Source organism: Arachis stenosperma, chromosome 3 (genome assembly GCF_014773155.1).
Source record: "Arachis stenosperma cultivar V10309 chromosome 3, arast.V10309.gnm1.PFL2, whole genome shotgun sequence".
NCBI classification, from domain to species: domain Eukaryota; kingdom Viridiplantae; phylum Streptophyta; class Magnoliopsida; order Fabales; family Fabaceae; genus Arachis; species Arachis stenosperma.
Genome location: NC_080379.1, coordinates 2,362,346 through 2,383,150, shown reverse-complemented (window position 1 = coordinate 2,383,150; position 20,805 = coordinate 2,362,346). Strand labels below are relative to the sequence as shown.

At 32.6% G+C, this 20,805-nt stretch overlaps 3 protein-coding genes across 6 annotated transcripts; all 3 read left to right on the top strand.

The window, feature by feature from the left end:
• The first annotated feature begins 6,791 nt into the window (after positions 1-6,791).
• Positions 6,792-10,330, top strand: LOC130969768 (uncharacterized). The gene is made up of 3 exons (XM_057895652.1): positions 6,792-7,361; positions 7,826-7,987; positions 8,545-10,330. The coding sequence occupies exons 1-3, from the start codon at positions 6,816-6,818 to the stop codon at positions 10,294-10,296; spliced, it is 2,460 nt and encodes an 819-aa protein (XP_057751635.1). The 5' UTR covers positions 6,792-6,815; the 3' UTR covers positions 10,297-10,330.
• Positions 10,331-11,189: 859 nt separating this feature from the next.
• On the top strand, positions 11,190-15,150 carry LOC130968948 (UDP-glucuronic acid decarboxylase 6-like). Of its 3 annotated transcripts, none has more exons than XM_057894466.1 (14): positions 11,190-11,421; positions 11,830-11,881; positions 12,065-12,167; positions 12,663-12,749; positions 12,867-12,954; positions 13,064-13,155; positions 13,292-13,356; positions 13,441-13,529; positions 13,718-13,795; positions 13,909-14,002; positions 14,176-14,242; positions 14,341-14,404; positions 14,485-14,525; positions 14,787-15,150. In XM_057894466.1, exons 3-14 carry the CDS (start codon positions 12,090-12,092, stop codon positions 14,970-14,972), a joined length of 1,029 nt encoding a protein of 342 aa, XP_057750449.1. In that variant the 5' UTR covers positions 11,190-11,421; positions 11,830-11,881; positions 12,065-12,089; the 3' UTR covers positions 14,973-15,150. The 3 variants fall into 3 exon arrangements, with proteins under 3 accessions (XP_057750449.1, XP_057750451.1, XP_057750450.1); XM_057894467.1 differs by having other exon boundaries at positions 11,236-11,421; positions 11,817-11,881; XM_057894468.1 differs by lacking the exon at positions 11,830-11,881 and having other exon boundaries at positions 11,202-11,421.
• A 1,044-nt stretch (positions 15,151-16,194) lies between these two features.
• LOC130969195 (UDP-glucuronic acid decarboxylase 5-like) lies at positions 16,195-19,233 on the top strand. Of its 2 annotated transcripts, none has more exons than XM_057894824.1 (13): positions 16,195-16,225; positions 16,596-16,707; positions 16,911-16,997; positions 17,082-17,169; positions 17,305-17,396; positions 17,650-17,714; positions 17,794-17,882; positions 17,975-18,052; positions 18,143-18,236; positions 18,435-18,501; positions 18,592-18,655; positions 18,742-18,782; positions 18,888-19,233. In XM_057894824.1, the coding sequence occupies exons 2-13, from the start codon at positions 16,621-16,623 to the stop codon at positions 19,071-19,073; spliced, it is 1,038 nt and encodes a 345-aa protein (XP_057750807.1). In that variant the 5' UTR covers positions 16,195-16,225; positions 16,596-16,620; the 3' UTR covers positions 19,074-19,233. The 2 variants fall into 2 exon arrangements, with proteins under 2 accessions (XP_057750807.1, XP_057750806.1); XM_057894823.1 differs by lacking the exon at positions 16,195-16,225 and adding an exon at positions 16,306-16,507.
• The last annotated feature ends 1,572 nt before the right edge of the window (positions 19,234-20,805 follow it).

The window sequence follows — 20,805 nt, the reverse complement described above, 5'->3', positions numbered from 1 at the left end:
TCATCATTATTTTCTAAATATTCTATTAATTTCTCTAGCTCTTCAACTTCTCTTTTCAACTGTCATAGATTATTTTAGGGCTTCAAATGCTCTTGATTTATTTCAGAAAACTGTAAATAATTCAAACGATTTTTCTTTCAAATAGCTCTGTTTCTTGTCTTGATAAGTTACATATTTCTTCTTTATTTATGTCATAATTTAGTATTAGGGTTTCATTTAATTTTTCGACCTTTTTGTTAGTTCTTTTATTTCAGAATTTTCTTCTTTTTTTAATTTAGATAAACTTAAAGGGCTATTAATTTTAGATTCTATTTGAAAATTGATGAAACTAATTGCCTGATGGTTCTTTTAATAATAGAACTCGGTTTTCAATAGCTTTATTTTTGGTATTTCTATTTTTACAATTTTCTGAAATAATTCATCAACATAAATTCTTTCTCTGTTTTTAAATATTCTATGATGGCTATTGTTAAAGCATAATTTATTGCATATGTAATTGATTATTGCATATGTAATTGAAAATGGTTCATCATCTTGTTCCATTAGATTCTTTCTGTGAAATTTATAAGCTAAGCTTATAGATCTTCCAAGATTTTCAGTTGATAAAGGTATAGCGTATCCAAGATGGACATTGAATTTAACATTTACGTTTGCCAAGTTTCCATGAACAATTCTAATTATTTGATCTATTGGGTCATCAGTAATTCTTTTATCACAGATTGCTAAGCTTATTGGTGAATTAATTCCTTTCATATATGTAGATTTAATTAAGACTTGTATAGTACTAATATGAATCCATCCAATTTTAGATCTTTTTTGTTGATCCTTAATTTTCTCAATCTGTTTACTTAATTCTTCATCATTTATCAAAGCTATTTCAAGTTCTCCATTGGCGGATTTTATCTTTATAGGGGCTTCAAGTTGAATTTTCCATAGTATATTATTTTTTCTATTAAAAACTTCTTTTAAAAGATTTTGTTTATTAAAATTTTCATTTGATTTGAGATTTAATTCTGTTTTTAGAACAGCCTGTTTTTCATTATCTAATAAAGCAGATAATCTATAATAATCAGATTCTTCCGTTAATTCTAAACTTTATAAATAATTCATAACTAAGAGATTAGGATAAAGGCGTACCTTTCTGGAGAAAAACTTTCTTTATTTAGTATATTTTACATAAGTTGTTTTTATCTCCAGAGGAGAGATTATAGATATTAACTCCAGAGGGGAGTTTAAAACTATTTTTTCCTAAGGGAATTCTTTTTTCAGACTACAGAATTGTCTCGGCCGCTTCCTCCTTGCTCTCTTAGCATATGAGTACTCTTAGCCTCCTGCTTTCTGTTTTCTGATGCCTTCTACAATTGCCTAAGCAATCTATTTATAATGGTTGGGTCTGATGGACAATTCCCATCCTTACCCTTCTTATGACGTCATTGCTTACGTCATTGTTTATTACTTGCACCAGCTACATTGTTGGTGCTATGACCTAAGCACTTACGTCATTATGCAATAATGTCGAGATATGCTTCAGATGCGCTGTCCTCTTCTTTTATGTGGGTGGATGAGCTATCTTCTTCTTTTATCATGTGGGTGGATCCCATTTCATTATTGCTTTCTTCAGATATTTCTGAGACACACAGCTGGCACTTGTGGTCTTCTCTGTTTTTTATCAAATAGCAGAGATTCCTTTTATCCCTTTAGGGAGTTTTTCTAAGAGTCTAGATAGATTGTAGAATGCAGATTCAAACTCTACCAAGAGTCATCTCTCTTTCTTCAATTTCATTTCTTTACTGGACACAAGCAGAGTATTTCTGCTTTATAATTGATTCTTGTGTGAGATTCCCTTGTTATCTTTTGAGTTCTTTCGAAGACCCTGCTAGTGTGCTGGCTAGTCTACTTCATGACTGTAGATTGTTAAATCTTGAACTTGATCAATTGGTTGAAATTTCCTGGGAAGACGGACATGAATATTACTTGATGTGCTGGAACCAAGCATTCTTCTTCTTCATTAAAAATAGGTTGACTATTCGTAAATTTTAGGGATATCCCTTGGATTTACATTGTCAATCATATTTTTAATCTCTTTACTGCATCAACAAATCTGCAGGAAACTCACTAATAATTTTTAGATCATTAAAAATTAAGATTGTATCAATTAATCCTACTGGAAAAAACTGATATGTGTCCGATGGGGAAGCATCTGGAAATATAACCAGCTTGTTAGCTGTTCTTTGGCAATAGGATAATATCCCAAAATTGCCCTTTTTTCTTCAGTCCAATTTAGGACTATGTTAGGGTTTCTCTGAGATTTGATCTACAGACCCTTTTCTTTTCCTTGATTTCAGCTCTTGTAGAAATATTTCTCATTATTCCTGTTATCTGGGCTTGAATCGGAGCTTATTCTGCTCTTTTTAGAGTTGTTCTGGATGAAGAGCTTCATATTCCCTAAAGGATTCCTTTGCCTCTTCTAGTGTTGAAATCCTCCTTTATGAATTATCCTTGACTGGTGTGTGAATGGTGCTGCTTTTTCCCAGGCATCATATACTCCTTTCATGGGGCCATTAAATTACATATTTTTTATCTTGGGTGAATTTTTAATGATTTCAGCAATTGTTTTATTTTCCGAAATTTTTTCTTCACCTGATTTGTCCACCATGCTTAGCTGGCTGAACTCTGATGGTTTTGCTTGTTGTGTTGATTTCATTGCTTCATGGCCTTCTTGAGAGATTGGATCTGTGTCCTTAGTTGCTGGCAATGCTTGCATTTTTCGAGTTCTTGCTCATATTTTTGAATTTCTTGATCTAATGCGTTGTAGACGAACTCCATTCTCTTGTCAATGTGTCTGCAATAACATTTTTGTCACCCTTAATATATTCAATTTATTGGATATTGTAACAAAAATAATTGCCATCTTACCATCGTCCATGATTATAATCAACTTTTAAATTATATCGTATAAAACCCTGTTAGGTAACTTGAATCTGTCCTTAATGTAAATTCTCTGAGTAGTAAATCAATTTTTCATTTCTTAGAGATTTAATTGCTGCTAGAGTTTCCTTTTTCATGAGTGGTATATCTCTGTTCTGTTGGAGTAAAAGTCCCTGAAATATACCTGCAAAGTAATTCCTTTGAGAATATTTAGAATCTAGTGATTCTTTTTCTTGTTCCAAGCTTTTTATAGCTTTCTTAGCTTTTAGACATCCTGACCAGGTTATGTCTGAGGCATCTGTTTCTACTATTAAGTAGTCATTTTCTTCTGGAATATAAGTTCTGGAAGTTTTTCACATAATTCTTTAATTTTTTTGAATTTGCATACTATCTTTTTCATCCATTTCCATTCTTTTTTAGTACTTATTTTTGGAAATAAGCTTTTAGTGTATTGTGTTATATTCTTTAAAAATCCTTGATCAGAAATATTTATACACCCCAAAAATCTTTGTAATTTGTTTCTATCTTCTATTTTATTAGGAAATAATTTACCTTTTCTAGAACATGTGCTTGAAGTTTTAGCTTTCCTTGGGTGGATAGAATTAATCCAAGACTCTATTTCTTGTTTTACTATTCTTGCTTTCTTTTTGCTAAGAACTAATCCTTTTCTTTACATCTTTCTAAAACTATTAATAATTTTTGAAGATGATCTTCTTTATCTTGTTTTGTAAAACTAGTATATCATCATGTACACTAAAACAAATTCATTTAACTCTTTTAGATTTTCTTCCATAAATCTTGATAAATACCTGGGGCTTGTTTTAATCCGAATGGTATACATTCCATTCATAGAGTAACACACTTGTTGATTCTTTTGTTGGGCAAGTAAAAGCAGTTAATTTCTTGTTTCTTCGTCTAAACGAGTTGCCAATATCTGATTTTGCATCAAGAGATGAAAACTAAGTTGCTCATTTGATTTTTTCTAAATAGAATCTTTTCTTGGAAGTTTATGAGCATCACCAATAGTTGCTTCATTCATCTTCTTATAGTTAATACCATCTTCGTTTTCCCTTTTAATTCATTATTGTTTTCGACATAAAAGGCTGGAGCCGCATGAGGACTTTACTTAATCTTATAATTCCTTTTCCAAAGATCTCTACATTCTAATGAGAACTCTTCTCTCTATCTCTTGCGGAATAAGGAATTTTATTTGGAACATTTATCTCTTTTGTAGGGTCTTTAATTAATACTTATAATTCGTTATTTGTATTTTTAATATCTAAAGGATTTTCAGCACAAATTTCATCCAAAAGTTCTTCTATCTGTTGTTTCAAGTTATTTTTTGGAATTTTTATCTGAAAGTATAAATTTAAATAACATGTCTCTAATATAGAAAATATTTTAAATTTTAGAATCTTTCTATATAGTGGTTGGTATTTTTATACGTTTTCGATTTTTGATTTATTGAAGAATCGTGTGGAGCTTTTAAAACTATATATGTTAATTCTTGAATGAATGGATGATATAGCTTTAATGTGGAGCTTTTAAAACTATATATGTTAATTCTTGAATGAATGGATGATATAGCTTTAAAAAGTTATTTCCTATGATAAAATCCATTCCAGAATCTAACATATATATAGATGGAACAATGACCTATAATTTTGAATAAAAATTTCAGCCATCTCTGCTTTTTGGTCAATTTTATGTATTGATTGTCAGCTATCCTAACTCTAATGGTTCTTTAATTTTTTCCAATCAAGTTTTATATTGAACTAGCAAAGCATTGTGTTGCTCCAGAATCTATGAAAGCATTTATAAACTTTTCTGTTATTTTTATAGTAATAAATGTGACATTATTACTCAATCTCTGAGTCTGTTTCTGAGACATATTCAAAAATATAGTCTAAGTTATCATCAGATTCTTCTAATGGTTCCATGAAACAAGACTTAGCAATTTCTATTTGTTTAGTAAGATTCTTTTTATCCTTCTTTTTTGGACATTCATTTGCATAGTGTCCTTCTTTTTGGTAATACCAACACTTACAATTTTCTTTTTTATTTGGGCAATAGTTATTTTTTTTCTAAATTGATATTTTCTTTTTCTTTGAAGATTTTTATTAAGACCATATTTTTGAGGTATCTCTTCATTATCCTGACAGCAAATTCTAATTATATTTGCAAATCTTTTTTGAGTCGTTTCTTGCATACAACGTTCTTTTATTTCCTCTCTTATTGCAGAGGTTGCTCCACCAAAATTATTTTCAATTGTCCCTCTATTTATTTCTATTATAAATCTTCCCATTATAAATTCATTAGCAGGATATGGAAGTTTTGTTATATACATACTAAGATAATGATTTTTATCTTTTTCTTTTAATTTGTAATAATGTATTCTATATTCACATATATAAGATTCCACATTATATAGATTATATATCTGAATATTAGCTAAATGATTTTTTGCTTCTTGATATTCTTTATAGACTTCGTCTGATCTATAATATTTTTTCCAAAAAATTCTTTATATAGAATCATCATTATATATATCTTATCATAAGCTGTTGTTTTTGTTGCTAAATTCTATTATTTGGTTTCTATTGATGTCATATAATCTCTTATAGTTCCTTTAGTATGAAACCCTATGTAATTCCAAATATCTATTCCAGACAAATCACTAAGCTTTGGATTAGTAAAAGCTTCTAATAAAAAGAAATTCAACCAATTTTCGAAAATTTCTTTTTCATTCTTTTTACAGTCTAAATCAAGCATTCTTTCTCCTTCCATTTCCTGATTTTAGGAACGTATTTTGATGGTATTTTGTATATTTTGAATCTTTATTTATAAACCTTTTTTTGAAAGCATAATTATCAAAACCTGTTTCCCATTTAAATTGAGATTGATTATCTTTAGATGTTCGTATATTTGAATCTTTATTTATAAACCTTTTTTTGAAAGCATAATTATCAAAACCTGTTTCCCATTTAAATTGAGATTGATTATCTTTAGATGTTCCAACTTCATTTTTTACTTGTATTGGAATTGCTGGTTCTTCGTCACTTGAATAATCTAGGATGTGTTCTTCATTTTCTATATTTTCAGAATTTACTAATTCTTCTTCTATTTGAAATCCTTGTTCTATAATATTATTTTCTTGAGCCATTTTTAATTGTTTAAAAAGCATTGTAACTTCTTCTAATTTTTCCTCAATATTCATAATTTTAGTGGTAGTTTTACTTTTAAATCTGTTATGTTGATTATATTTTGAAATTTTATGGATACTAATATTTCTTCAAGCATATCTACTATAGAATTTAATTGTGGGTTAAAAGTATGATAAAGATGTGGGGAATCATTTCCATGGTAACATTTCATAGAAATTCCGTGTGAAAAATAAGTTTTTTCAGGTTTTTGAAGTCCTTCAATAAAACTTATAGTAAAATAAAGATTTTGAGAAAAATAATTTTGTATTGATTTTAAGAATTCGGTGTCATTACAATTAACATTAGTTAAAATCATTAATTTTGATAACTTAATTATTTCTTCTCTTAAATCTTCTAATTTACTTTTTTCCATTAGGTGACGCTTTTTTTTGTGAAGAGTTACGATTTTAAGTGAAAAGTGTAGCTTTAGAATGTGTGGTTTAGATTTTGCCATATCATTATATCTTTAAATCTGTACAGATTTAGATCTGTACCATATAATTTTCTATTCATAAAACTGCTTTTCTAAAAAATGAAACTGATGGGAGAAAATATACTATCTTATTTCTCCCAGATTTGTGTTGTGCTGGTGCGGGTTCTTTTCTTACATTATATAAAACCCAAGCATGGCTCCAAACTCTCGCCATGACCATAGTCACTACTACTACATACACTTCAATATATATGATGGCAGCAGCCACTAATGGAGGCAAATCCATGTGGCAAGCATGCTTAGCCTCAGCCTTCCGTACAGCTCTAGCCACCACCATAGTGGGATCTGTAACCCTCTTGGGCCCCCATTCCCTAAAAAAGCTTATCGAGCTGCCTTCATTCTCCTATGTCACGGTGGGAATAATCATCCTCAACGATGCCACCTTCGGAGACTCCTTGAGAGGCTCCTGGTATGCTCTTTATGCAACAATTCAGAGCATGGGCCCAGCCATGCTCAGCTTCTGGATCATTGGGCCCAGCCGCTTTACTAAGGAGACGATAGCGGTGGCAGTGGCCCTGGCCGCCTTCGTTGTGGCGCTACCGGGAGAGATTACGCATTTCATAGCTAAGAGGATAGCGCTTGGTCAGATAGTTCTTCTGTATGTCATAGCTTACATCAATGGTGCTCGTACTCAGCCTCTCATGCACCCTCTCGGCGTGGCGGCTAGCACCGCCCTCGGAGTGGCGGCCTGCATTCTCGCCCTGTTGTTTCCCTCTCCGCGTCTTGCATGCCGTCAGGTAATAATATTCATCCACCAAACATGCTTTAAATATTATCTTAAAAAGTTAAAAACTCAGCTCCACTCCAGTGAACTTCACGTGAAGTTGATAACTAAAAGTCGTTAAATGATTTGATTGATTTGACTAAATTTTCATCTAACTATTCTCAACTATTAACGTGAAGTTGACTGTATCTGAATTTTCATCTCTTAAAAAACAAGTAAAATAAACTATTTGAGTTGGTCAAATGATCAACTTATTTACTCACTTAAATAAATGTTAGAAATTTAAATTTTATTTTATATATACAATACTAACAAACTCTTAAATAAAATTCATATTTAAGATAGATTAATACTTCATCTGTTGTAGAATATATCATGAAAAAAAAGGGTAAGTATTGTCTTAAATATAAAGTCTATTATATATATATAGTTTGAGGTTAAATATGTATCTATTAATATATTCTTCGAACGGTGCAGGTGAAAAGGAATTACAAGCTACTAACACAGAATACGATTAAGAGGGTGAAGCTTTTGATGAAGGCAATATGTGAAGATGACAAGGCCTCTGTATTCATGTCAGTTTCTCAAGCCAAGTGTTTCTCAACTACCAAGCTTCTCCAAATCATCACACACTACCAAGTATGACTCACTAAATAACTCAATCCAAGAAAATTAACATTATTTAATATATTTATTAGATATGGAGAACGATATATAAAATTAAATGTGGACACTATATATAAAGAGAGACATATAGATTTGGTATATATATCATCATTGGCCACTATGTTATATGTTTTGTATTGTTAGAAATGTGTGTTAGTTAGATAATTAAAAATGGTTACTACTTATTAGCTTGTTGTTAGTTTATATTTAGTAATTCTATATTTTCTCTTGATTCTCATTTCTCTAATCGATCATCATGTCTCTCTGCACTATTCATCTTTTTGTGTCATGATTTAGCGTCATTATTGTTTTAGAATTTAATTTTTATATATTATAAAAAAAATTATACAGAAAATTAATTATGTATATATTATCATCACATCAATAAAAAAAAATTAATATTCAAATGCATTACCTAAAAAATCATTTAAACATATAAATTTATTGAATGATCCTATAAAACTCTTGACATACAGTGCGTCAAAATTAAACTAATTATGTTAACACACTTTTTCTTTCTATTTGAACAGAAAGGCATGAGGTGGGAGAGACCTCAAACCAAAATCTTCAGATCCAATTGCTTATATGCTGTAGAGAAGCTAAAAGAAGTGGATACCACACTAAGAGGAATGGAACTGGCTCTAAGAAGCATCAATTCATTTCCAATAAGCATGATCAATGAAGACATGAAACATGGTCTTAATAGCCTCATGCAACAAATTAGCTTAACCATAAAAGAAACCAAACACAATTTGCATGGTGCTTCACTAACTGTCCCTGAACCAAGTGAAAAAAACATAACCAATTTTCTCCATTCCCTTCAAACCATTCCAACAACCCTACAAGATTTACCCTTTTATTTTTACTTGTTTTGCACTAAACTCCTCTACATGAAATCTTTAGCTGAGCCTACTCCACCTAGTATTCAAGACCAACCTACTGAAAAAAATGGAAATCCAAATTTAAATTCTCCTGAGGGTAACAAAGAAAATTGGGCTAAGTCTTTGTTGACAACATTAACAAGCCCAAAACTCATGGCATCATACAAGTGCTCTCTCTCATTGGGCCTTTCTGTTTACTTGGGCTTAGTATACAGCAAAAAGGATGGATTTTGGGCTGGGCTTCCTGTGGCTGTAACCTATGCATCTGGCAGGGAAGCCACATTTAGGGTAACAAATCTCAAAGCCCAAGGAACCGTGTTGGGAACAGTGTATGGAGTTCTCATTAGCTTTGTCTTTGAGAGGTTCTTGGTACTCAGATTCTTGTCTCTTTTTCCATGGTTCCTTTTCACAAGTTTCCTCCAAAGAAGTCAAATGTATGGGCCTGCTGGTGGAGTATCTGCAGCTATTGGGGCCCTCTTAATATTGGGTAGGGAAAATTTTGGCCCACCAAAAGAGTTTGCTATTACAAGAATTGTTGAAACGTTTATTGGGCTTTCTTGTTCAATTTTTGTGGATATTCTTTTCAGGCCCAAGAGGGCCTCCACATGTGCAAAAGTTGAGTTGTCCAATAGTATTGCCACAGTAGTTGAGTCCTTTGGATCCTTGTCCATGCTTCATGATTCATCAAAAACCAAGTTAGAACAAAACCAAAAGAAGCTAAAGGGTCATGTTAATAAGCTAAAGAAATTTATTGTTGAAGCAGAAGCTGAGCCAAATTTTTGGTTCTTGCCATTTCATGGTGCTTGCTATAACAAACTCTTAGAATCTTTGTCAAGATTGGATGATGTATTGCAACTTGGTTCTCAAGCATTGAAGTTCCTCCAACAAGAGTTACAAAGATGTGAGGCATGTTGGAAAGAGCATGTGAATTTGATAGAAGGTGACATTGGACATTTGAAGGAACTCATTTGCAATTCAATGAAGAGTTTTGAGGAGATTTCTAAATTGAAATCTCTTGGGTTTCTTGAGAAGGAGCTTGAGGAGAAGAAGAAGAACACCACTAGTGATGTTGAAGTGGGAAAGTCAACACCAAAGTCAAGTATATGCATGGTTTCTGGCTTAGGAGAAGATGACCTTGAGAAAACTTTAGGATCTTATCTCCAACATTCAAGAAATGCTGTTGACCATTTATATGACGATGATGATGATGTTGAAGATGAGAAAGAGTTGAAGAGCCAAGTTGTTTTGAGTTTGAGTGCTTTGGGGTTTTGTTTGAGTGCAATCATGAAGGAGACAATGAAAATTGAAGAAGCAATCAAGGAATTGGTTCAATGGGAAAATCCATCTAGTGTGATTAATTTGTATGAAATATCTTGCAAGCTACATTCCTTGCACAAATGAAATACTCACTTGTTAATTTCATAAATGGAAAATTTCAAAAGAAATTGGATACTATATATGCATGTGTGATTTTTTTTTTTTTTTCTGTTGGCTTGGAATAGTTAGTGTGTACTTGCCTGTTTGATTTGTGGGTTACACTTTTCAAAATCTAAATAAATGAAAAAGTGTGATAAGAGTTTTATATATATCAAAATTAATAAATATTTCATACCAAAAAACTCTTAACATATTAAAAAAGGTAAAGTATATTTTTTATCCTTAAAGTTTGATAAAAATTTTAAAAATACTTCTAAATTTTTTTTGTTTCAATTTTGTTTCATAAATTTTTTATTTGCATTCAATATACTCCTGAAATCTAATTTTTCAAAAAATTTAAAACTGATTCAACAATAATTTCATAAGAAAAATCCCGTAACAAAAACAAATCAAGCATAATTTTCATGCATTATTGTTAGATTGATCTTAAATTTTTTTAAAATTTAGCCTTCGAATGTATATTTGATGAAAAAAAAAATTTTTGAGACAAAATTAAAATAAAATAAAATTTAAAGATATTTTTAAAATTTTTACCAAATTTTAAAGACAAAAATATATTTTATCCTATTAAAAATTACTCACTAAATCAATTAATATTTGTGTATAAATATTATAATATTATAGATTATAGATACATACATGTATATCATTATATTATATTTATTGAGACAGATCTTATAGGAAATAAATGATTGCTAGACAAAATGCTGGAGAAAAACATTGAACGTTTTTTAAGTCACTAAAATCCAACAATCAATGGTGAAAAAAGAATGGTAAAATCATGAAACAGTGACGTGGAAACTACGGAATTGGAGCATAATGTTAATGTTAGAGCAGTGACAGCTCATCCTTGTTCAGTAGTCAGCGTGTTGTTTGTGACTTTTTGTGTTTATCAACAAAACATGCACACAAAATCAAGCTCACCTTACATACATCACATAACTTCTTCCTTTCTTTCGCATTATTACTAATTAATTTCACTGATTTACAAATTCCAGATTTCACATCTCTGAAGCTCTGACATTCATTCATACCCTGAATATCACCGCTCCCTGAAAACGCCTTTTGTTGTGTTCCTCTATCCTACAGGTAGTTCACTATTCAGTAGTAATAAAAGGTTCAATTTTGGTACTTGGGTCTGTTCTCTGTAGTTACCTCTTACAGTATTCAGTAGGTGATTAAAAAAAGATTCAATTTTGGTTTTTGGGTACTTTGTTTTTCTTATTTTTTTTCTTTTTTAGTTTGGTATGATGCCAGCCTTTTTGGTTTCCATGTAGTTGCCTAGGAGCTTTCATGATTGTTATTCAACTTAACTTTCCGTGAGTTTGAAGGTTCCAAAAATTACTTTTTTTTTTTTCTTTCCTCACCTATTGCTATGTAATTAAGTAATTTAAAAAGAAAATTGTGGTTTAGTGTTTGGTAGTAGGAGAAACCTCAATTTCTGGATCTGCTCTTCTTACTATAAAACGGTGTTCTGATCATAGATCTTTGTGCCAGGCTTGTGATTTGGGGTTGTGGATTGATCTCTCTCTTTCTCTGCTTTAGTCAGGTCCATTCTCTCTTTCCCTCTCTCTTTCTCTCTTCCAATGATTGTTACTTAAGTGTCTGTCACTATCTCCTGGTCCATTTGCTTGGTTTCAGTTTGATTTGGTTCATGAAGTTTTGATGTTTTCAACTAATTAATGTGTGCAAAGGCTCATAACAAGTGTTGACCATTTGGAAATTGGTTCAGGATTTGAACAAGAAAGATTTTGACAATGGCAGCCAATGCTTCTAATGGAGCAGCAAAGCAACCTCCTCAGCCATCTCCCTTGCGCTTCTCCAAGTTCTTTCAGGTCATCCCTCACATGGCATTCTGTTATTCTGATTATGTTCTACTGTTTTTGTTGCTTTGGATCCAGTTATGTCAAATTGTCAATGCATTGGTAATCTACTATTGATGGTCTCTCATAGAGTCCTGTATTTGCATATACTCCCCTTCTCTTATAAATGAATCTTTGATTGTTGGATCTGGTAAATGTTACTCCTTTGGTTTCAAAATAACTGTGAATTTGGATAATGTAACAAAAGTGGTACATGAGAAAATTAAATTTTAGCACATGTGGGTCAGTTATACTACTTTCCCATGTCACTATCACATTAGCATGGTTCATATCACGTGGCAGATGTGTATGCAGAATCATATTACATCTCATGATTGAGAAGTGAGAACTCATTTATTACCTGGATAATGTTTTTGCCAGGAAACCTTTCTTTTTATTCATGGCCATTTCTTTTTCTCCCTCTTTACACAAATTATTGGTTCCCTAACTCTTTCTCATTGAAAACAGTCCAATATGAGAATTTTGGTTACTGGAGGAGCTGGATTTATTGGCTCTCACCTAGTTGACAGATTGATGGAAAATGAGAAGAATGAGGTCAGTGCAGTTGAGATCTTTCTGTACTGCTATGCATAGATCTGAAGTTTATTTGTGATTCAACAAGTGCTATATACAGCTTTGGTACAGCATCTCACCGTGTGTTCGTCTAATCAGGTCATAGTCGTTGATAACTTCTTCACTGGATCTAAAGACAACCTTAGAAAGTGGATTGGTCATCCTAGATTTGAGTTAATTCGTCACGGTATAGTCTTCGCATTTTCTTTCTGTTGCAAGATGCTTGGTAGTTAGATAAGATATGAAAATCACTTTTCTTTATTTCCATGTGCTTACTTCTCTTTTACTATTTGTAGATGTCACGGAGCAATTACTGGTGGAGGTTGATCAAATTTACCACCTTGCTTGCCCTGCTTCTCCGATTTTCTACAAATACAATCCTGTAAAGGTGGGATTTTATTTTTTAGAGTCTGATTTATTTCTTTACAAAAATCTTTCCATGTGTCACTGTCAATGGTAAATTGTTCTATCTGTTAAGTAAGTTTTTGTTAAACTATCTAATAGTTGATGGAATAACTTTGCAGACCATAAAGACAAATGTGATTGGAACACTGAACATGCTCGGGCTTGCTAAGCGAGTGGGAGCAAGGTTGGGAATCTATGTTATTATTTATTTTATAATCTAAACTGCTTGTGGAAATTGCTTTTACTAATTTGTAATTTTGTTCAACAGGATTTTACTTACATCTACTTCAGAGGTATATGGAGATCCCCTTGTGCATCCACAACCAGAAACCTATTGGGGAAATGTTAACCCTATTGGTATGTAGTTAATCAAAGTTTTTTATCTATGGAAATCTTAAACAGGGCAATCCACTGTTTAGTTTTAGCATGTCACAGTGGTTTATCATATATGTTGCTTGAATTGTATCTTGACACTTGACATTCATATATATTCCAAAGCTTGTTATATTATGAGGTCATACTCTAAACATAAAATGTGCATGCAGGAGTTCGAAGTTGTTATGATGAGGGCAAGCGAGTTGCAGAAACTTTGATGTTTGATTATCATAGGCAACATGGAATTGGTAATTCCTTATCCTTTTTTCCTTGTGATGTCTTCTCATTAATAGAGGGTATGGCAGTACATGTTTTCTTCTGCTACTAACTCAATGTAATGTTTATTTTCATCTGTCCACAGAAATCCGAATTGCAAGAATCTTTAATACATATGGACCTCGAATGAACATTGATGACGGCCGTGTTGTCAGCAATTTCATTGCTCAAGCACTCCGGTAAGACGAATGTGCCGATAAATATTCATGAATTGTTGATTGCTAGTATCTCATTTATTTGCTAGGCCTTCATGAAATGATTTAAATACCTCCATTGAGCTGATTAGTCTCGGATCCATTTCGAGCTGGAGTCTTCAGTTGCTACTTCTCATGTAGTTTTTTGTATGTGACAGTGGTGAACCCCTAACAGTCCAACTTCCAGGAACTCAAACTCGCAGCTTCTGCTATGTCTCTGACATGGTATATATACAAGGCATTTCTCGTTCATGCTTTGTCATATTTTATTTTACATACTAAAATAGCTATCTCATTCTGCTTGCGTGTTTGGAATGTACCAGGTTGATGGCCTTATCCGTCTAATGGAAGGCGAAAACACAGGTCCAATCAACATCGGGAACCCAGGTTATAGTTTAAACTGAAACCTTTGTATAATGATCTTTCGGACAAGTACTAACTTTTAGTCCATGGCTTTATTCTTTCAGGCGAGTTTACTATGACTGAACTTGCTGAGACTGTGAAAGAGGTTAGTAGTTTGCTTTCTTCTCTAACATTGACACAACAGTAGAGAAGACTCACACATGCAGTTGTTTTCATGTGAAGTTTAGGGTTGAGAACTGTTAGATGAATTCACATATTTGACTAAATTGTTATCTAACTATCAACTTCACAAGAAAACAATTGCATGTAAGTTAAGGCATGTGTGTGTGATAGAATAGATCTACCATCATTAAGGAAGTAACTAATTAATGTTGCTTATTGCATCAACTATGGTTTGTTTATGCAGCTTATTAATCCAGATGTGGAAATCAAGATGGTTGAGAACACACCAGATGATCCAAGACAGAGAAAACCAGACATAACAAAAGCAAAGGAATTGCTTGGTTGGGAACCAAAGGTCAAGTTGAGGGATGGCCTTCCTCTTATGGAAGAGGATTTCCGTTTGAGGCTTGGTGTTCCCAAAAAGAACTAAGATTGTTCTTCCTTTTTGTTGTTACACCTTTATCACTTCATGTCATTATGGATTTTTATTTTTCGAATCATGACTTTGTGTCAATGTTAGATATTTCATAATAATGGATATTTTGGCTTGGAAGTGGATAATATTAGAAAGGGCAATATGGAATTATGGATCTTGCCATGTTGAATTATACGAGATGTTCAGCTTAATTTGTTCTGTTCTTTTCTTTTTAAAAAGAAAAATTAAAATACAAATGAGTTAAAAGATGGTCAATGATTCTTTTGTTAATTTAATTTTGATGTCTATTTTATATATATATTTAATCATGTAATGTTATATCATTAAAAATAATTACAATATCTAAAAAACAAATGTAATTAATTGTGAGTCTGAATAAAATTAAATATTTTACTTTATCAATATATTAAAATTAAATTTATAAAAAATTCAGGTAAATAATAATCAAGAAATAGATAAAAATCCAACAACTATATTAAATGCTTTAATTGCTCATCATGTTTATAACAAAAGGATTGACTAAGGTAGCGTTTGTTTTGAGGTATTGAGATAGAGACTGAGATTTAGTATCATGTTTGTTAGTTCAGAGATTAGTACTAAAATTTTAATAACATTTTAGTAATATTTTAATAATATTTCTGTCTCTGTCTCTAAAATTTCAGTATTTCAGTACTTCCAAAAATTAGAGACACATGGACTGAAATTTTTAGAGATTAAGATTAAAACTTTAGTAACATTTTATACCTAAAATATTTTTATTTCAATTAATTAATTTTAATTTTACCCTTTAACAAATTAAATTAGAGTTTCATTAAACAATTCCTATCTTCTATTTTGCACCAAATAAAATACTGACATTTATTTTAATTCCTATCTCTTAGTCTCTGTTATAGTCCCACCAAAAGCTACCTAAAGAAATTGAGATTTGAGAATGAGATTGAGAATGTTAAGGGAGGGGAAAAAGACAACCTCAGAAGTCAGCAGTTAAGTGGGGGAACATGACACGTGGCAGCAGATGTTGGTGCATGAAGTGTAACTCAGAGCAGCATTTTCTGCATGTAACCGAACATTTCTCGTCTCCTCTTAATCACAGAAAAAAGAGTGTGAACGTGTGATAGTTGTTGCATTTGCATCTATATTTGGATCCTTCACTCACCTTCTTCTTTCGGCACGATCCCATTTATTTCCATCATTTCTTCCTTCACTTCCAATCTCACGTCAAATACTCTTCCATTTACGTTCATTAGGTAGGCAAATTCAACTTGTCATATTCAATTATTTAAGATCATTACGCGTTCGGTGTGAATTCCATCACTACCTTTTGAAAATTGAATTTGGTTAATTGAAATTCTTTTTTAAGTTTCCGTTTTTGTTCCAATTTTGAATGGTATAAATTTCAATCTCTTGATCTACTTCATCTTTCTCTCTCTCTCTCTCTCTCTCTGTATATATATAAAAACGGGTCTGTGATCATAGGTTACTTGGAATAGAAGCTAGTTTAGAATTGATCTTTGAAGCGCTTAGATCAGGTTTATTGCATGCTCTCTCAATTTCTGTCTCTCTGTTCTTTATTTGTTTGATGGATTTTAAGCCATATGCCTTGATCTTGGTGTGTAGGAATTGAATTTTAGAGGACCTTGCAATGGCATCGAAATCTCCTAAGGATGATAACCAAGATGGAAAGCAACCTCCCTTGCCATCTCCGTTGCGTTTTTCCAAGTTCTTCCAGGTGAATTTTTAGCTTAGCTTATCTATTTTGATTCGGAAATTTCTTGCTACATTGTTCTTCTTTCACTGACTTCGTGTTAGATATGGTTTTTGCAATCTGTAAACTGTTTCATAGTTTCAAAATTAAGATCTTGTAGCTACTCTTTCTTATTGATTCTGCATTTGTTGGAGAATTCATTTAGTTCTTTTCATTCTTAACTATAGCCCAACATGAGAATTTTGATCACGGGAGGAGCTGGATTCATTGGCTCACACCTCGTCGATAGACTCATGGAAAACGAAAAGAATGAGGTCAGTTTGTCATCCTTTCTTATAGTATTGTGTTTTTTTTTGTCACCTCCTATTTAATTCTACTAACTAGCATCTTCTAATCAGGTCATTGTTGCTGATAACTACTTCACTGGATCCAAGGATAACATCAAACATTGGATCGGTCATCCAAGATTTGAGCTTATCCGTCATGGTACAGTCCATCTTTTTAACTAACCAACTGTCTTATATGCTGTATTATGTGCTTAGTATATTATGTTTTGCATTGCTTATAAATCTGCATAAATTAACTATGCTGATGCACATTATCACTCTTATCCCTTTCTAGATGTCACTGAAACTTTGCTGGTTGAGGTTGATCGGATTTACCATCTTGCTTGCCCTGCTTCTCCTATTTACTACAAATATAATCCTGTGAAGGTATTCTTGAGTTTTAATTTGTCTTCAATCATCTTCTTCTGTCATATATGGAAAAGTCTAGGGGGCCAGCAGTTTTATTGAATTTTGGCCAACATGTAACCAGCAGAGGAAGGTGAACCATTGGATGAAATTTCACACCAATCTCACACCATCAAATCATCATTGATGGCTAGTTGATGGCTAACAATCACAAAAATTGCTGGCCCCCTAGCATTGCTCACCAACTAATGTGCAAAGAAATAATATTCTTCAGACAATAAAGACAAATGTGATTGGCACACTGAACATGCTTGGGCTTGCAAAGCGAGTAGGAGCAAGGTTGGAAAACTTTCTATGTCAAGTAGTAACAATTTCAGCTTATACAATCAGTTGGTCTTAGTTCTTGTTTTATTTGCAGGATTTTGCTTACATCAACTTCAGAGGTGTATGGAGATCCTCTTGTGCATCCCCAACCTGAGACCTACTGGGGCAATGTCAACCCTAATGGTACATGCTTTTATATCAGTCTCAATCTGTGTATCTTGGCTTCTTGATGTAGTGTATAACTGTATATGCACTGAATCATTGTGCTATAACAGGTGTACGAAGTTGCTATGATGAGGGGAAGCGTGTGGCTGAGACTCTGATGTTTGATTATCATAGGCAACATGGCATAGGTAAAATGAATTTCTGCTCTTGTTTTCCTCAAACTTGGAAGAAGCTTTTCTTTGCAACTTAACTTTGTTGTTTACATGCTTTTCATGTAGAAATACGCGTTGCAAGAATCTTCAACACATATGGACCACGCATGAATATTGATGATGGCCGTGTTGTTAGCAACTTCATTGCTCAAGCAATTCGGTATCTGAACCTCTTTCTCTCCTTATCCGATGGTTTCAGCCATAATTACATGAATTCACCAATTAGTTGACATATCTTATACGAATTCACAATTTATCTGCATACCAGAACATCATAAGTATACTTTCAACATAAAACATTTACATGTGACTAGCAATGATGCTTACAATTTCTCACATAATCATTGGTGTGTTGTAGTGGTGAGTCCTTGACAGTCCAATCCCCGGGATCACAAACCAGAAGCTTCTGCTATGTCTCTGATTTGGTATGCATGCATGCATATCCGTCTTTGCGTCTTTGTTTCATTGAATTAGTATTTGTAAGCTGATTGATTGTGTTTATTGTGAAATCATAGGTTGATGGCCTGATCCGTCTCATGGAAGGATCAGACACTGGCCCAATCAACCTTGGAAACCCAGGTTAGACCTTATTCCAAACCTTGTAGTTGCTATCATTCCTTTCTTGCCTTGTGCAAATTATATTGAATCACTCTTCTTTTTTGCAGGTGAATTTACAGTGCTTGAACTTGCACAGACAGTGAAGGAGGTTAGTTTATGCTTTTACCCTTCTGAGTAGCATTAATCAGAAAACACCGAAAATGAAAATAGAAACCAATAAGATCCTAATAAAGTTTGTAATTTGTGTTTGCAGCTTATTAATCCAGCTGTGGAGATAAAGACAGTGGATAACACTCCTGATGATCCAAAACAGAGAAAACCAGACATTACAAAAGCAAAGGAAGTGCTTGGTTGGGAACCAAAGTTCGCATTGAAAGATGGTCTTCCTCTTATGGAAGATGATTTCCGAAAGAGGCTTGGTGTTGCCAAAGCCAAGTGATTTTATTCTCTCATTTTTTGATAATATGTCATGTTAAATTATAGATAATAAGCGAGGCCAAGCTAATAGTTTTCTTTTTCTTTATTCTTCACTTTTTATAATTATAGTTACGATGTTGAAGAAATTGTAGTGCCTCAAATTTTGCTTCCTCTATTATCACATCAAGAAATCAAAACTTCTGTTTGACAATGAAATTGTTATTTAGTTGAAATAATTGAAGTCCCTTCTTTCTGTTTTCTCTCCTCTTTTCTTCAGAATTAAGGCCGCACTGTCCTATTACATATTGATGATTTTTTATTCAATACTTGTTAAAATCAATGTTTAAACTGGTTTCTTTTATTTTAATCAACTGAGCATAAATTAGTATTTTAATAATTTAACAATTTTGATACTTGATTGTTAACCATTTTTTTCAGTAATTCTGAAAAAGACTTTCCCACTGTGATCTAATTATAAAATATTTTTTTATATAATAATTTTATATATTTTAGTAGTTTTATTAGATAAAAATAACTTGTTCATACATTTTAAACATAATTACTTATTTTAAAATAATTTTTCATTTAAAATATATAAACATAAATTAATTATTATAAATAAAATTATTAAAATAAATTTATATATTTTTAGTATTTTTAAAGATAAATATCCTATCCGGTCCTTAATCCTTTTTTTCGTAAGACATAACGTTTCTTAATCATCCTTAACCTTCCACCATATCCATTGATGTGTTAGGTGGCAACTCAAAATAGTTACAGAGACTAAAATTCCCTTATTTAAAACCTCCTCTTCTTCCTTCTCCTCTTCCTCTTTTCTTTTTTCTCTTCTTTAGACCTCTCATCATCACTACCCGCCTCTACAGCCGTAAAATTTTTCTGCAAGAGGATCATACTAGATTATGTCCTAGGTATTTCCTTTCAACCTGCATTAATTTCTGAGAATAGAGACAGTTTCATTAATTTTAGAGAAGCTTGTCTTGTGGCAGTTTGAGTTTGGATATTAGGATTTGACTTGAAACAATGAGGACCCAATAGAGTGAGGTGGAGGACGATTTCAAAAATCCTTCGACAAGGTTCGGTCGTGGCTCTGATAAAAGGGTGGCGCCACCGAGATGGGAGCCACCGGAATGGATTAGTGCGACGATAGAGAAACAGAACGAGAATGTGATTAACAGTGTGAATTTCAGCTGCAAAAAGAGCTTCTAAGAGGACGATGATTCAATGTTGGCAGCGATGGAAGGTCACCAGAACGTTCAGTAGTGTCAAAAGAAAGCAGGGGAGGACCATTTCTACGTGGTGGTGTTGGAGAAACTCGGATGGATGTCTGGGCAATCATTGATGATGGGTCTGAAAAAGAGAAGGAGGAAAAGGAAAAAGAAGAGCAGAGAATAGAGAAAAAATTTTTAGTCCCTGCAACTATTTGAAATTGAAGCTTGATACTATTATTTGATACATTAAACGGCAACCATTTGTCATTCAATAATAGGGATCAAAATGTTCATTTTTTGGTTAAATACAATTTTGGTCTCTAAGATATAATTAGAAAATTTTTTTCGTCTCCAATCTTTTTTTGCATACAAAATTGTCCATAAGGTTTAATTTAGTTTTAAAATCGTCCTTGCCTTAATGGACCAAAATTGTATGGAGGTGGCGATGGAAGCGGAAGCAGAGGCGGATTGTGGACAGCTTCTTCTTCTTCTTTCTCTTCCTCCTCCTTCTTCTTCTTTCCTTTC

Excerpts from the sequence above, each read along its gene's own strand:
- LOC130969768 (XM_057895652.1), top strand. The coding sequence starts at position 6,816 with ATGATGGCAGCAGCCACTAATGGAGGCAAATCCATGTGGCAAGCATGC. Across the intron at positions 7,362-7,825 it reads CGCGTCTTGCATGCCGTCAG|GTGAAAAGGAATTACAAGCT; the intron begins GTAATAATATTC and ends CGAACGGTGCAG. Across the intron at positions 7,988-8,544 it reads AAATCATCACACACTACCAA|AAAGGCATGAGGTGGGAGAG; the intron begins GTATGACTCACT and ends CTATTTGAACAG.
- LOC130969195 (XM_057894824.1), top strand. The coding sequence starts at position 16,621 with ATGGCATCGAAATCTCCTAAGGATGATAACCAAGATGGAAAGCAACCT. Across the intron at positions 17,397-17,649 it reads ACAAATATAATCCTGTGAAG|ACAATAAAGACAAATGTGAT; the intron begins GTATTCTTGAGT and ends AATATTCTTCAG. Across the intron at positions 18,053-18,142 it reads TCATAGGCAACATGGCATAG|AAATACGCGTTGCAAGAATC; the intron begins GTAAAATGAATT and ends CTTTTCATGTAG.
- LOC130968948 (XM_057894466.1), top strand. The coding sequence starts at position 12,090 with ATGGCAGCCAATGCTTCTAATGGAGCAGCAAAGCAACCTCCTCAGCCA. Across the intron at positions 13,530-13,717 it reads GGGAAATGTTAACCCTATTG|GAGTTCGAAGTTGTTATGAT; the intron begins GTATGTAGTTAA and ends ATGTGCATGCAG. Across the intron at positions 14,003-14,175 it reads TTCATTGCTCAAGCACTCCG|TGGTGAACCCCTAACAGTCC; the intron begins GTAAGACGAATG and ends TGTATGTGACAG.